Genomic DNA, 14,207 nt, shown 5'->3' on the forward strand with positions numbered 1-14,207 from the left:
CTCCTTTTCCTCTTTGGAACCAGTCTGTTGTTCCATGTCCAGTTCTAACTGTTGCTTCCTGACCTGCATACAAATTTCTCAAGAGGCAGATCAAATCAACAATACTTCCATAAAAATAAAGAAGGAAAAAAGAAGAAATTGGGGTGGAAGGTGTGAGGGAGGTTTAAGAGGGAGATGACACACGTGTACCTACGGCTGATGCGTGTGGATTGGACGGCAGAGACCAACACAATATCATAATGCAACGATCCGCCAGTGAAACACAGAGAAACAACTAAAGGGAGAAGTGTAAGGTGTCGAGCGCAAAGCATGGACCCGAGGTATGATGACAGCCCTGCACGAGAGGTCTCAGCCTTCTAAGGAGGGTCAGTGCAGACCAGCCCTCACTGAGGCATTCATCTCCAAAATCTCAGCTTCGGTGTGGGCATGATGGATAGGGTGCCACGCCTGCCGCTACCCGCACCCTTCCCAGAAAGGTGCAAGCCGGGGTGAGCAGCCTCTCTGGTGGTTTGCAGAAGATCACAGCCATCAGTGGGGCCGATAGGATGGAAATCAAGCAAGCTCAGGCCCAACCTTGTCAGCCCCGTAGTCGCCCTGACCCGGTTTCAGCACAAGACTGGACACAGTTCTGGTCACTGCCTTCAACCTAATTATCAGTTCTCCACTCCTTTTAAAAAACATAATTACAGTGGCTTCCCTGGTGGCTCAGTGGTAAAGAATGTGCCTGCCAATGCAAGAGACATGGGTTTGATCCCTGGGTCAGGAAGATCCCCTGGAGGACGGCAATGGCAACCCACTTCAGTATTCTTGCCTGGAGAATCTGCATGGACACAGGAGCCTGGCGGGCTACAGTCTGTGGGGTCACAGAAAGTCGGACACAACTGAGTGACTTAACACTTTCTAGCCGGTGCTCTGGGACCACCCAGCAGGACAGGGTGGTGAGGGAAATGGGAGGGGAATTCAGGACGTGGTGTGGTGGGGGAACACATGTACACTTTTGGCTGATTCATGTGGATGTATGCAAAAACCATCATGAGATTGTAAAGTCATCCTCCATAGGCTCTCAAAGAGTCAGAAAAGACTGAGCAACTTCACTTTCAGTTATTCTCCAATTAAAATTAATTAAAAAAAAAAAAGCTGTGAAAAAAATTATAAAGTACAATGGATACAGTGCTGGGGGGAAAAAAAATTATTACAGGACTTCCCTGGTGGTCCAGTGGTTAAGAATCCATCTGCCGGGAAATGCTGCTGGCTGGGAGGTGGGGAGGGGGCAGATGTGCACAAAAAAAAAAAAAAAAAAAAATCCATCTGCCAATGCTGGGGACACGGGCTCGATTCCTGGTCAGGAAAGTAAGGTGCCACAGGCCACAAGGCACCTGGGCTTGCTGACTACAGTCACTGAGCCTGTGCTCTGCAACGAGAAGCCCCTGCCAGAAGCCTGAGTACTCCAACTCGAGTAGCCCTTGCTGACCGCGACTTGAGAAAGACCGCGCACAGCAGTGCAGAACTAGTGTGGCCATGAATACATAAACAAAGCAACACAGAAAACAATCACAGACCCTAGGTGTGCTCCGCAAGCGCAGTGCGGCTCTTTAACGAAGCTGCCAGAAGAAGGCAAGGCTGAACTAAAGCAATGACGGAAGCAATCTGTGTCTGGCACACGTCTTGGAAATGACAGGACTTAGAGGCCTTTAATTTGGGCTTCCCTCCCTCCTAGCTCAGTTAGTGAAGAATGTGCTTAACAGTGCGGGAGACCTGGGTTCAATCCCTTGGTCAGGAAGACCCCCGGGAGGAGGAAATGGCAACCCACTCCAGTATTCTTGCCTGGAGAATCCCATGGATGCAGGAGCCTGAAGTCAGAAATGACTGAGTGACTTCACTTTCACTTATCCTCCAATTAAAGTTAATTAAAAAAAAAACACGAAGCTGTGAAAAAAATAATAAAGTACAATGGATACAGTGGTGGGGGAAAAAATTATTACAGAATTTCCCTGGTGGTCCAGCAGTTAAGAATCCACCTGCCAACATGGACACCCGTGGCTGATTCATGTGAGTCGTATGGCAAAAACCACCACAATATTGTAATCAGCCTTCAATTAAAAAAAACAAAAAGAATCCACCTGCCAATGCAGGAGACACATTTTTTACTGTCCACGGGGTTGTAAGAGTCAGACACGACTTAGCGACTAAACCACCGCCACAGGGGCCTTTAAACAACCAAAGACACTCTATAACTCTAGTCACTTATTCCACTGTGCGTGCGCTGCTCGGTGGTGTTTGACTCTTTGCGACCCCATGGACTGTAGCCCATCAGGCTCCTCGGTCCGTGGGATTCTCCAGGCAAGAATCCTGGAGTGGGTTGCCATTTCCTCTTCCAGGGGATCTTCCTGACTCAGGGATCGAACCCCTAACTTCGCTATAACAGCTCATTTCACTATGCTATGCAGACATGTGGCTTGGAAAAACAAACAGGAAAAAAAACAAAACAAAACAAAAAAACACCGCTACCTTTAGAAGCTGAACTATGTGGGTTCCTCCATCCCTCATGACTAGATATAAAGTAAAGTTCACAAGTTAATGCCTGGATCTCTTTTGGAGGTATTGAGATGAAAAATGCTATCCAATTACTTTGTCACAGATAGAAACAGTTAAGAATCCTCTGAGCGGGTTTGAAGAGTGCAGTGAACTGGAAAATACCCATCATTTTCCCCCAAAATCAATGTATTTGTTCTGTCACAGTTTATTCAGGCTAGTGATTTGTGTATCAAACTGTGGTTAGTAGGGAAATTGGCTTTCGACAGACAGGAACTAAGCAGCTTTTCTTACTGACTTTTTGCTGCAAGTAAATAGGATTTTCTAAGGAGGGAGATGGTTAATGAGATATGAAACACTACGGCTAAACAGGCTCCTCTACTGTTTTAACCTCACCGGTGTCCCGGTGAAATTTTTCTTAATAAGTCTCGATACGTCTAGGGCCGAGGGTGGGGGGTGGGGTCTCAAGCGGGGGTGTCTGAGCCCTCCGCGGATATTTAGCCACATCCTGGGGATGCTCTTTGGTTGAAAGCACTGCTACAGAAGGCAGGAACCTAGTGCTCCTTCCCCTTCACTTCGTCCAGCACTGTAAGAATTAACACGTGTGTCGGGACCTCCCTGCCGGTCCAGTGGCTGAGACCCTTGCGCTCCCAGCACAGGCAGCCCTGGATCCATCCCTGGTCAGGGACCTAGACACCACATACTGCGGCTTACTGTTCATAGGTCTCAACTAAAGAGCTTACGTGTTGTAGCCAAAAGCAAAGATCCCGTGTGCCATAAGTAAGACCCGATACAGCCAAAAAAAAAAAGGAAAGAATTAGATGTATGTTAAACCGCTAATGTGGCTTTTGTTTCCCTGAGCTTCCCTGGTAGCTCAGTGGTAAAGAATCCAGTTGCCATGTAAGGAGACACAGGAGACTTGGGTGCAATCCCTGGGTGGGAAGATCCTCTGGAAGAGGGCATGGCAACCCACTCCAGGATTCTTGCTGGCGTATTTCCCACAGACAGAGGAGCCTGGTGGGCTAGTCCTTGGGATCGCACACAGTTGAACACGACTGAGCGAATGAGCACAAACACACACGCTCGAAGTACACCACGGTAAGAAAAAAAGTTAGTGACTTCCTTTACAACTGTGTAAACCACGGCCAAGTGCGTATTCCACAGACGTCAGGACTAGCTCTTCTCATTTTTCATTGCACAGAAAAGAGGCGTTTAGAAAATGATGTAGCCTGGCCTCCTTGGAGAATAAATTCTCAACAAGTCTCATTTATGCCTAAAGTTGACTGTGGCGTTTAATGAGAATCTGGCTGTTTATTCAGAGCCTGCTGGCGTAGTTGAAATTCAAAGACAGGCTCAAATTTATCCTCCCCAGTCTTTCCAAGATAATGACCAATCTTAAATTCAGTCCTTATTTCACCTTCAAAAGGCTAAACGTGAGCTGTCCCTGAAAAAAAACACTCACACTGTGTGCAGGGAGATTGAGGACATCGTAGCGATGGAGACGGGGTTCTTCTTCCTGAGAGGGACACCATTCTGCATGGACGCCCTCCTGGGTGTGTGTGTATCAGAGAGCATCCGTGGATGTCGAAAGATCATCTCAGAGCATACACACAGTGGGTGAGCTTTAAACATGGATTCAATGATTTGTACTAATTTAGACAGATGCCAAAGCTCTATCCCTCTGCTGTTGCTGCTGTTTAGCTGCTGAGTCATGTCCAACTCTCTCTGACCCCTATGGACGGTAGGTAGCCTGCCAGGCTCCTCTGTCCATGGGATTCTCCAGGCAGGAATACTGCAGTGGCTTGCCATTTACTCCTCCAGGGGGATCTTCCCAACTTAGGGATCCAACCCTCCTCTCCTGTGTGTCTTGGAAATGGCAGATTCTTTACCAGCTGAACCACCGGGGAAGCCCCAGCCCTCTGTGGCATGGTTAATTTCAAAATCATTTCTGCTCAGCTGTGGGGGTGATACATGACTTTTAAAAATTTTTTTCTTTTACTGAGATACAGCTGATTCACTATGCTTTTTTTGTTTGTTTGTTTTGAGTATAATTGCTTGCATGGCTGTGTTAGAGTCTGCTGTACAAAAGCCGGTGACTCAGCCATATGTATACATATAATCTCCCCTCTTGAGCCTCCCTCCCAGCTCCCCACCTCATCTCTTTAGGTCATCACAGAGCACAGAGCTGAGCTCCCTGTGCTGGGAAACCATAAACAAGACGAAAAGAAAACCCTCTGAATGGGAGAAAATATTTGCAAACAAAGTAACTGACAAAGGAGGAATTTCCAAAATGTACAAGCAGCTCACACAGCTCAATAAAAGAAAAGAAAAAAAAAAAACAAACCAAAATGCTTGGAAGACCTAAACAGACACTTCTCCAAAAAAATAAAGATATATGGATGGCCAAAAAACACATGACTTGGTTTTTAAAAAAAGGATTTACTTCTCTACGTATCCTTTGCTGAAGACTAATATTACACTACGTTTGGATTTCCTGATTGTATGCTTCCTTTTGAAGAAAAATAGCCCAGAATAAAACCTGGAGCGTAAAAGGCATGAAGTGAACACATTCAGACATTTGGGGGACACTACGCAAAGGGGCCCACAGATGAACTCCAAGGACCCATGATGGCAGATCAAATCAATCTTGAGGGAGATCAACCCTGAATATTAACTGAAAGGAACTTTGCTGAAGCTCAAGTATTTTGGTCATCTGATGTGAACAGACGACTCATTGGAAAAGTCCCTGATGCTGGGAAAGATTGACAGCAGAAGGAGAAGAGGGCATCGGAGAATGAGATGGTTGGACGGCATCCCCGACGCAATGGACATGAACAAGTGCAAAGTCCAGGAGACAGTGATGGACGGGGAGCCCTGGCGTGCTGCAGTCCATGGGGTCACCAGGAGTCGGACACGGCTGGGTGACTGATCAAGCAAACAGAGAGCCCGTGACAAGTGTTCGCCTCTGTGCCTGGGTCCTCCAGGGTTTCCCTAGCGGCTGAGGTGGTAAAGCATCTGCCTGCAACACAGGAGACCCGGGTTCGATCCCTGGTTTAGGAAGATCCACTGGAGAAGGGCATGGCAACTCACTCCAGTATTCCTGCCTGGAGAATCCCATGGACAGAGGAGCCTGGCAGGCTACAGTCCATGGAGGTGGGGGTCACAAAAGAGTCGGACCTGACTGAACACAAGTGGGTCTCCTGGTAGGGTCTCCCCAGGGCTGGGGTCGTGGGGTGGGATGGGGGTCAGCTGCACCCCCTGGCTCTGCAGGGCACTGCCTTCATGGGAGCGCCTCCTCTGCTGTGCCCTGTGTTGGCGAGGGCCTGGCACTCTCAGACCTCTGATGTTAAGAGCCACCAATGCTGTCTGAAAGGCCTTCTCCCGTGCTCTGGGACCACAGGGCCTGGCTTCCGTCTAGATGGCCGAACTCGCCTGACCCCGTCATCATAAGGTTACCCGGTCAGACAGCCACACCCTTCCTCTTGCATCCTAAATAGGCAGTCTCCTTCTTTCCAGGACGTCCAGGCTGAAAACGTTCCAAACCTTTAAGTCCTCCTCCAGGTTTTGCGGAACAATTCCATCTTGAAGTCTCTTCCCTCTTCCTGTCTCTCACTCTTAAGTAGCCAAGAGAAACCAGGTTGCTCCTTCCACGCTGTGCTTGGAAACTGCCCCCAAACATACAACATGAGCACCAGCGAGCTGTAGCATCCACAGAACACGGGAGGACACACACATAATTCTTCTTGGTCAGCTCATGACAAGGATGACCTTTCCTCCGCCGTCTGCTTAAGATTTCTGGGTTTCCAGGGACTCTGCTGGAAGGCCAGTGGTTAAGGGCCCGCCTTGCAATGCCAGGGACGTGGGTTCAATCCTTGGTAGGGGAATTAGGATCCTGTTCGCTAAGGTAGGCGCTGAGACTGCTGAGACCATGTGCTCCGGACCAGTCACAGCACAACTAGGGAGCCCGTAGACTGCAAAGAAACATCTCACGTGATGCAACGCAAAGTTTCCAAGGGCCGCAACTAAGATCAGACGCAGTCCAATAAAGTAATTAACAACAACAAAACTTCACTTCTGACTGCGACCTCATTCATATGGCCTGCACTCTCCAGGTTTCTCTAAGAAGACGGAGGCGGAGGCTCTCTCCCCGGTTTCCTGTTTTCTTTCCGAGTCCTCACCGGAACCCCCTGCGGCAGTGCAGGCTTTTGCTAACCTGAGCCTCTAAACTCACTGAACCTCTTCCTGGTCATGAACTCAGTTACAGAGCCACTTCCGGTATTTGTTATAGAGGTTTCTTGCCTCTCAATGCCAGTCCCCCGTTCTAGTCCGTTCAGGTTGCTACAACAAAATCCCACAGACTGGGAGGCTTAGGAACCGAAGTTTACCTGGCACAGTTGTAGAATCTCGGCAGTACGAGCCTCCGTGTCTACTGGGAACCCACTTCTACATCCTCACCTGCTGCAAGCGGTGAGGGGCGCTCTCGGGGTCTCTTTCGTAAGTGCACTCATCCCATTCATGTCAGCTCCATCCTCAGGACCTCAGCACTTCCCAAAGACCCTCCACCTCCAGACACCATCATAACGGGGGTTAAGACTTCGACACGGGAATTTGGGAGGGATACATTCAGAGCACGGCAGTAAGTTCCATTGCCAGGGACATACGATGCCAAATGCTATGGAAATCCAATCTCAGATAACATGAGTCTTTGGACCACATAACTTTCAAAGGAGGTTCTGAGAGGAGTTTCTCTGGTGGTCCAGTGGCTAACACACTATGCTCCCAATGCAGGGGGCCCAGGTTCGATCCCTGGTCAGGGAACTGGATGCCACACGCTGCAACTAAAGATCCCTGGTGCCCCAACTAAAACCCAACGCGGTCAGGTGTTTTTTTTTTTAAGAGGTTCTTAGAAAAGAATCAACTACCATTGCCGCTCAGATAAAGAAGAATATCTGCACGCCACCAAAAATGAAGCTAATATAGTTTAAGTGTGAATCATCACACAAAAGCACGTGGGTGAATGTGCACCAGGCCAGTGGTGAGAGGTGTTAAAATCAGATGCCTAAAGGCAGCAAAACCCAGAAGTAATCATCCATTTCTCAAGACTTTATAGATGTAGGTGAGCCACCCAGGTGTCACTAGTGGTAAAGAGCTCACCTGCCAGTGCAGGAGACATAAGAGATGCAGGTTCAATCCCTGGGTTGGGAAGATCCCCTGGAGGAGGAAATGGCAACCCACTGCAGGATTCTTGCCTGGAGAATCCCATGAAGGGAGGAGCCTGGAGGGCTACAGTCCACGGGGTCGCAAAGAGTTGGACTCGACTGATGCAACTCAGCACGCATGTGACCACTGTGCTCATGAACAAAGATAGGAGTACAAGAACGTTTAGGAAAGGGTAAATTCTATCCAGTCAGCGGAATAAAATAAAAGCTGGGGCTTTAATTTCATGACAGACTCACACAGGAGTGCAAAGCAGTGATGTGTGTGGCTTATCCTATTTATTCATTATTTACTAAACATTAACTGTAATTACGGAGAAGGCAATGGCAGCCCACTCCAGTACTCTTGCCTGGAAAATCACGTGGACGGAGGAGCCTGGTAGGCTGCAGTCCATGAGTCGGACACGACTGAGCAACTTCACTTTCCCTTTTCACTTTCATGCACTGGAGAAGGAAATGGCAACCCACTTCAGTGTTCTTGCCTGGAGAATCCCAGGGACGGGGGAGCCTGGTGGGCTGCCGTCTATGGGGTTGCACAGAGTCGGACACGACTGAAGCGACTTAGCAGCAGCATCGGCAACTGTAATTAGGGCTGCCCTCGTGGCTCAGCTGGTGAAGAATCCGCCTGCAATGCGGGAGACCTGGGTTCGATCCCTGGGTTGGGAAGATCCCCTGGAGAAGGGAAAGGCTCCCCACTCCAGTATCCTGGCCTGGAGAATTCCATGGGCCACACAACTGAGTGACCTTCACATTCACGTTTTCCTTTAGATTAAAAAAAAAAGGAAAGAACAACTATCTCAGACAGTGGTTCCCACTTGCCTCATTCATCAGAACACAGCACGTCACCACCCACAGGGGGAGGGTTTATTTTCCCGTCGTCATGCTTTTTTCTTCTTCCCTCCTGTACGCTTGACCAATCTTGCTCTTTGAACTACGTGCTCATGCGTATTCCAGGCGTCTATTTCATGCATTATTATTGCCACCACCTGCTGTCAAGGAACTAGCCACCTGTTTTTAGTTTCTGCAAAATATTAGACCATTCTACTCAACTCTTAAAATGTGTCTCGTATAACCTAGGATACATGCTAATTATTCTATTATTTTCCTTACAAGGTATTACGCGGTTGTGTCAACTGTTTCTCTTCTGTTCAATGAACTCAAGTAATTACACTAGTTCTCTGAGCAGTTATTATCCAAAACAAAGCAAATCAGGAAAAAAAAAAAAAAAATCCTGTTTACGTGCTGCCACAGTTCACTATCCTGGAGAAGGAAATGGCAAACCCACTCCAGCATCTTGCCTTGGGAAGTCGCACGGACAGAGGAGTCTGGCGGGCTACAGTCCGTGGGGTCGCAGAGAGTGGGACACGACTGAGCGACTAAACCACCACCATGGTTCAGTGCTGCTGCTAAGTCACTTCAGTCGTGTCCGACTCTTTGCGACCCCATAGACGGCAACCCACCAGGCTCCCCCATCCCTGGGATTCTCCAGGCAAGAACACTGGAGTGGGGTGCCATTTCCTTCTCCAATGCATGGAACTGAAAAGTGAAAGTGAAGTTGCTCAGTAGTGTCCGACACTCAGCGACCCCATGGCCTGCAGCCCACCAGGCTCCTCTGTCCGTGGGATTTTCCTGGCAAGTGTACTGCTGCTTTAACAATGTACTGCAAACCGAGAGTCTAAAAACAAGACAAACGGACGATCCTAGGGTACGGAGATCGGGACCCAAAATGGGCTGGATCCACCTGAGACAAAGAATTAAGGTGATGGCAGGGCCTTCCTTCCCGGGGGCTCCTGGGGAGACCGGGTTTTCTGCTCATGTAGATCTCGGTAAAGCGCGCGGTTCCAGCAGCTGTAGGACTGTGGTCCCTCAGCGTCACTGGCTGCTCCAAGGGGGGCACACCCTCTGTGACCTCCTTATGCAAAGTCTCCTGCATCTCAGAGTCTGCAAGCGTCTCTTATTTCTAAACGCACTCAGGCTTAGCTGGGGTCCGCCCACCTAGCCCAGCACCATCTCCCCCTCCCCACTGAGATCGTCACGTTCATCCTGTCTACACGATCCCGTCTGCCAAGTGAGATGCCTGGTTCGCAGGTCCTGGGGAGTACAGTGTGCACATTTTAGTGGCGGGGGTGGGGGAAACGTTAGTCACACCCCCACACGAAAGGAATTAAGAGGGTGATTTTATCGAGCACTGGTGGAGTGGGAGCATGGCGACCAAGCAGGATGTTAGACACCTGGGCCGCTGTGGGGCCTCTAAACCAGGTCCTTTATTTTGTCCAGATCACTCAACGTGAAGGATGCAGCTTCTTCGTGCTTTTAGTAGGTGCCACCTCAGTTCATTGATTTATTAATTCATATTCATTCATGGAACACAAATTGATGGAGCTGGCATAGTGTGAGGGCTGGGGACTCAGTAGGGGACAGAAGACAGCAGTCCCTGACGCTCCGTGGGGCTTACACTCTAGTGAGGGAAGACAGACAAAAACTAAGTTAGACAGAGCAGTAACAAATGTGTGCTGAACAGCGGTCAGTGAGTCATGGTGGGATACAGAAAATATCCAAACCACCAGACCTGCCTCCTGAGAAAGCTGTGTGCAGGTCAGGAAGCAACAGTGAGAACTGGACATGGAACAACAGACTGGTTCCAAAGAGGAAAAGGAGTTCGTCAAGGCTGTATATTGTCACCCTGTTTATTTAACTTATATGCAGAGTACATCATGAGAAACGCTGGACTGGAAGAAACACAAGTTGGAATCAAGATTGCCGGGAAAAATATCAATAACCTCAGATATGCAGATGATACCACCCTTATGGCAGAAAGTGAAGAGGAACTCAAAAGCCTCTTGATGAAAGTGAAAGAGGAGAGTGAAAGAGTTCGCTTAAAGCTCAACATTCAGAAAACGAAGATCATGGCATCTGGTCCCATCACTTCATGGCAAATAGATGGGGAAACAATGAAAACAGTGACAGACTTTATTTTTTGAGGGGGGGGGGTGCAAAATCACTGCAGATGGTGATTGCAGCCACGAAATTAAAACATGCTTATTCCTTGGAAGGAAAGTCATGACCAACCTAGACAGCGTATTAAAAAGCAGAGACATTACTTTGCCAACAAATGTCCATCTAATCAAGGCTATGGTTTTTCCAGTGGTCATGTATGGATGTGAGAGTTGGACCATAAAGCAAGCTGAGAGCCAAAGTATTGATGCTTTTGAACTGTGGTGTTGCAGAAGACTCTTGAGAGTCCCTTGGACTGCAAGGAGATCCAACCAGTCCATCCTAAAGGAGATCAGTCCTGGGCGTTCATTGGAAGGACTGATGCTGAAGCTGAAACTCCAATCCTTTGGCCACATGATGCAAAGAACTGACTCACTGGAAAAGACCCTGATGCTGGGAAAGACTGAAGGTAGGAGGACAAGGGGACAACAGAGGATGAGATGGTTGGACGGCATCACTGACTTGATGCAATGAGTCTGAGTGAGCTCCGGGAGTTGGTGATGGACAGGGAGGCCTGGCGTGCTGCAGTCCATGGGGTCATGGAGAGTCAGACACGACTGGGCAACTGAACCTAACTGAACTGGTAGAAAATATCAAGGGTTCTGTAGATAGAGTAGCCAGGCACAGACTCAATATAAAGGTAGAAACTATGAGCAGAATTCCTTATATATACATATATACACACACAGGTATGTATGTGTGTATATATATATGTATATTGGTGGCCCCACAGCACAGCATGTGGTACTTCAGTCCCCCACCCAGGGATGGCGCCCGCTGCAGTGGAAACATGGAGTCTTAACTGCTGGACCACCAGGGAAGTCCCTCCCCTCCTGTTTTATGATGAGATGACAGTCCTTTGTTCACAATCTTGTACAAGAAGAGGTGTTCTGACCCACTGCCAGCCTGATGTCTCTGTGTTGGTGTTGACGATCTGTGACAACTCAGGCATGGATTTATCGGCTTCCCTCTTTCTAGTCTTTAAGTCTACACAAGCTTAACAATTACATTATAGAAAAATATTTTCTTAAGAGAGATTGAATATCAGTGTATGAGTGAGACAAGAATAATTGGTACATGGAGTGAAGATATTATAATCTCTTAAATCGCAGAGTAATTTCACTTGTCAGCTCGACACTTCATTAGGTATTTCAAATCATATCATTCAAATGTAAAATTCAAACAGGGAGATTCGATAGTTAAAAGAAAACAACAATGCATTTATCATTAATTCAGGTGAAACTTTTAGCTCTCACGCTCAATCCATCACCTGCTGCTGTCTGCACACACATGTTCTCTATCACCCGAGGCTTGCTATGTTTCCCACAGAAAGATAAAGTGTGAGTCCCCCAGTCGTGTCCGACTGTTTGGAGACCCCATGGACTGCAGCCCACCAGGGTCTTCTGCCCGTGGGGACTCTCCACTGGAGAATACTGGAGTGGGTAGCCATGCCCTTCTTGAGGGGATCTACCTGACCCAGGGATCAAAGCCAAGTCTCCCGCATTGCAGGCAGATTCTTTACCATCTGTACCGTGAGGGAAGCCCCACAACACCCACAGAAGGAAAATAAAACTTGGCTGGCATTTCTAAGAGCCGTGCATCCTTGCACATTAGTCGCTCAGTCGTTCCGACTCTGCAAACCCATGGATTGTAGCCTGCCAAGCTCCTCTGTCCATGGGATCCTCCAGGCAAGAACACTGGAGAGGGTTGCCATTTCCTTCTCCAGGGGGTTTTCTCAACCTAGGGATTGAACCCAGGTCTCCTGCATGGCAGGTGGATTCTTTACCAACTGAGCCGTCTGAGTTACTAGGGAAGCCCTAGTGTGTCCTTGACAATTTAAAATATTTCATGTACCCCCTTACCAATGCATTGCTATTTGCAAGTCAGCTGAAATAGCTCCCAGAGATCATGAATTCTCAACCAGCTTCCATGTGTGTGTGGACAGAAAGGCGTCAATGCCAAACAGAAGAAACGAAAGGGAGCATTCGGTTGAAAAGGTTAAGAGACCCGGATTCCCACTGGCAATCGGTACAGCCTGGGGCGTGCCACATAAAATCTTTCTGCCCCTTTCTTCTGTTAAGAAAGCAACAGAAGAGGCGTTAATCTTGCCTGTCCTGCCTGATTTACAGAAGGCGTGTGGAAGGACTGAATACGGTAGTCCACGCACAAAGTCTTACGTGAACTGCAGAGCATTAACCTACAACAGTGTAAAGAACAGTTATTGGTACTCAAGTTCACCCACAGAGTAAATGTGGCCACACTGAACATCATGAGACAAGACACCGGGCTCGTCCACAGGCCTCTGGGAGCCGCCTGCTGTGTTGTGGCCTCAGGAACACTGAGATCCATCCATGAGACGCAGGACTGATGGAGCACCCATTATCTATGAGGCCCGAGATGCAAAGCTGGATTTAGAGCAGGGGTTCACAACCTCCGGGGTCTAATGCCTGAGAACCTGAGGCAGAACTGATGCAATAATAATAGAAATAAAGTGGGCAATAAACGTGATGTGCTTGAATCATCCCCGAAACATCCTCCTGCACGTTTCCCCAGTCCACGGAAAAACTGTCCTCAGTGATACGGATGAACCTACAGAACAGAAGGAGATGCACAGACTTACAGAGGACAAACTTACGGTTGGCTAAGGCGGTGGGGGTGAAGGATGGGGGATGGAGTTGCAGAGTCTGGGATGGACATGGACACACGGCTGTATTTACCATGGAGAACCCACAAGGACCTGCTGGACCACACAGGGAACTCTGCTCAGTACTCTGTAATCACCTTATGGTTCCCAAGGGGAAGGATCGGGGAAGGGATAGTCAGGGAGTTTGGGGTGGACATGGACACACTGCTGTATTTAACATGGAGAAGCAACAAGGACCTGCTGGACAGCACAGGGAACTCTACTCAGTGTCACGTGGCAGCCTGGATGGAGGGGAGTTTGGGGGAGAAAGGATGCGTGTGTATGTGTGGCTGAGTCCCTTTCCGTCCACCTACAACTATCCCAATGTTGTTTATTAATTAGCTATACCTCAATACAAAATAAAGTCTTTAAGGGAAAAAAAGAAAAAGAAAAAAGTGTTCCATGAAGCCATCCCTGGTGCCCGGAACGCTGGGGACCGCTGACTTAAAGACCCTGCACGCTCACTGTGTTCAACACGCACAGCGGGCTGGCTGGCTCCCTGCACTGTGGGGCGCGGCCACCTTTACCTTGACGAGGTCCTCCCTGGAGGGAAAGCTGGACACCAGGCAGTTCCGCCTGGTCCTGGTGTTGGTGATGGAGACGTGCAGGCGGCCATGGGCCAGCTCGTGCGCGTTGGTGGGGAGAATCGACTCCACTCCGCTCCTGGAGGAGAGAAAGGGAGCGGCCTGCAGGACTGCACCCCCTCAGGCCTGAGAGCCTTCTAGCTGCCCCCACCCGAAATCCATGAGATAGTCCAGACAGTGACAGGAACACCAGAGGCT

The 14,207-nt window shown here is 48.8% G+C and overlaps 1 protein-coding gene across 14 annotated transcripts in view; it reads right to left on the reverse strand.

The window, feature by feature from the left end:
- The window catches only part of PNPLA4 (patatin-like phospholipase domain containing 4), a 127,464-nt gene that overhangs the window by 101,948 nt on the left and 11,309 nt on the right, over positions 1–14,207 (reverse strand). For all 14 annotated transcript variants that reach the window (XR_824323.1, XR_824322.1, XM_010829900.1 and 11 more), the window contains one exon: positions 13,953–14,088. Coding sequence is in view for 12 of the 14 variants with exons in the window: in XM_010829900.1 (XP_010828202.1) it covers positions 13,953–14,088 (136 nt within the window). In the remaining 2 variants the exon portion in view is untranslated. The remainder of the gene's footprint in view (positions 1–13,952; positions 14,089–14,207) is intronic.

The sequence above is a fragment of the Bison bison genome, unplaced genomic scaffold, assembly GCF_000754665.1.
Source record: "Bison bison bison isolate TAMUID 2011002044 unplaced genomic scaffold, Bison_UMD1.0 scf7180017864512, whole genome shotgun sequence".
Lineage (NCBI taxonomy): Eukaryota > Metazoa > Chordata > Mammalia > Artiodactyla > Bovidae > Bison > Bison bison.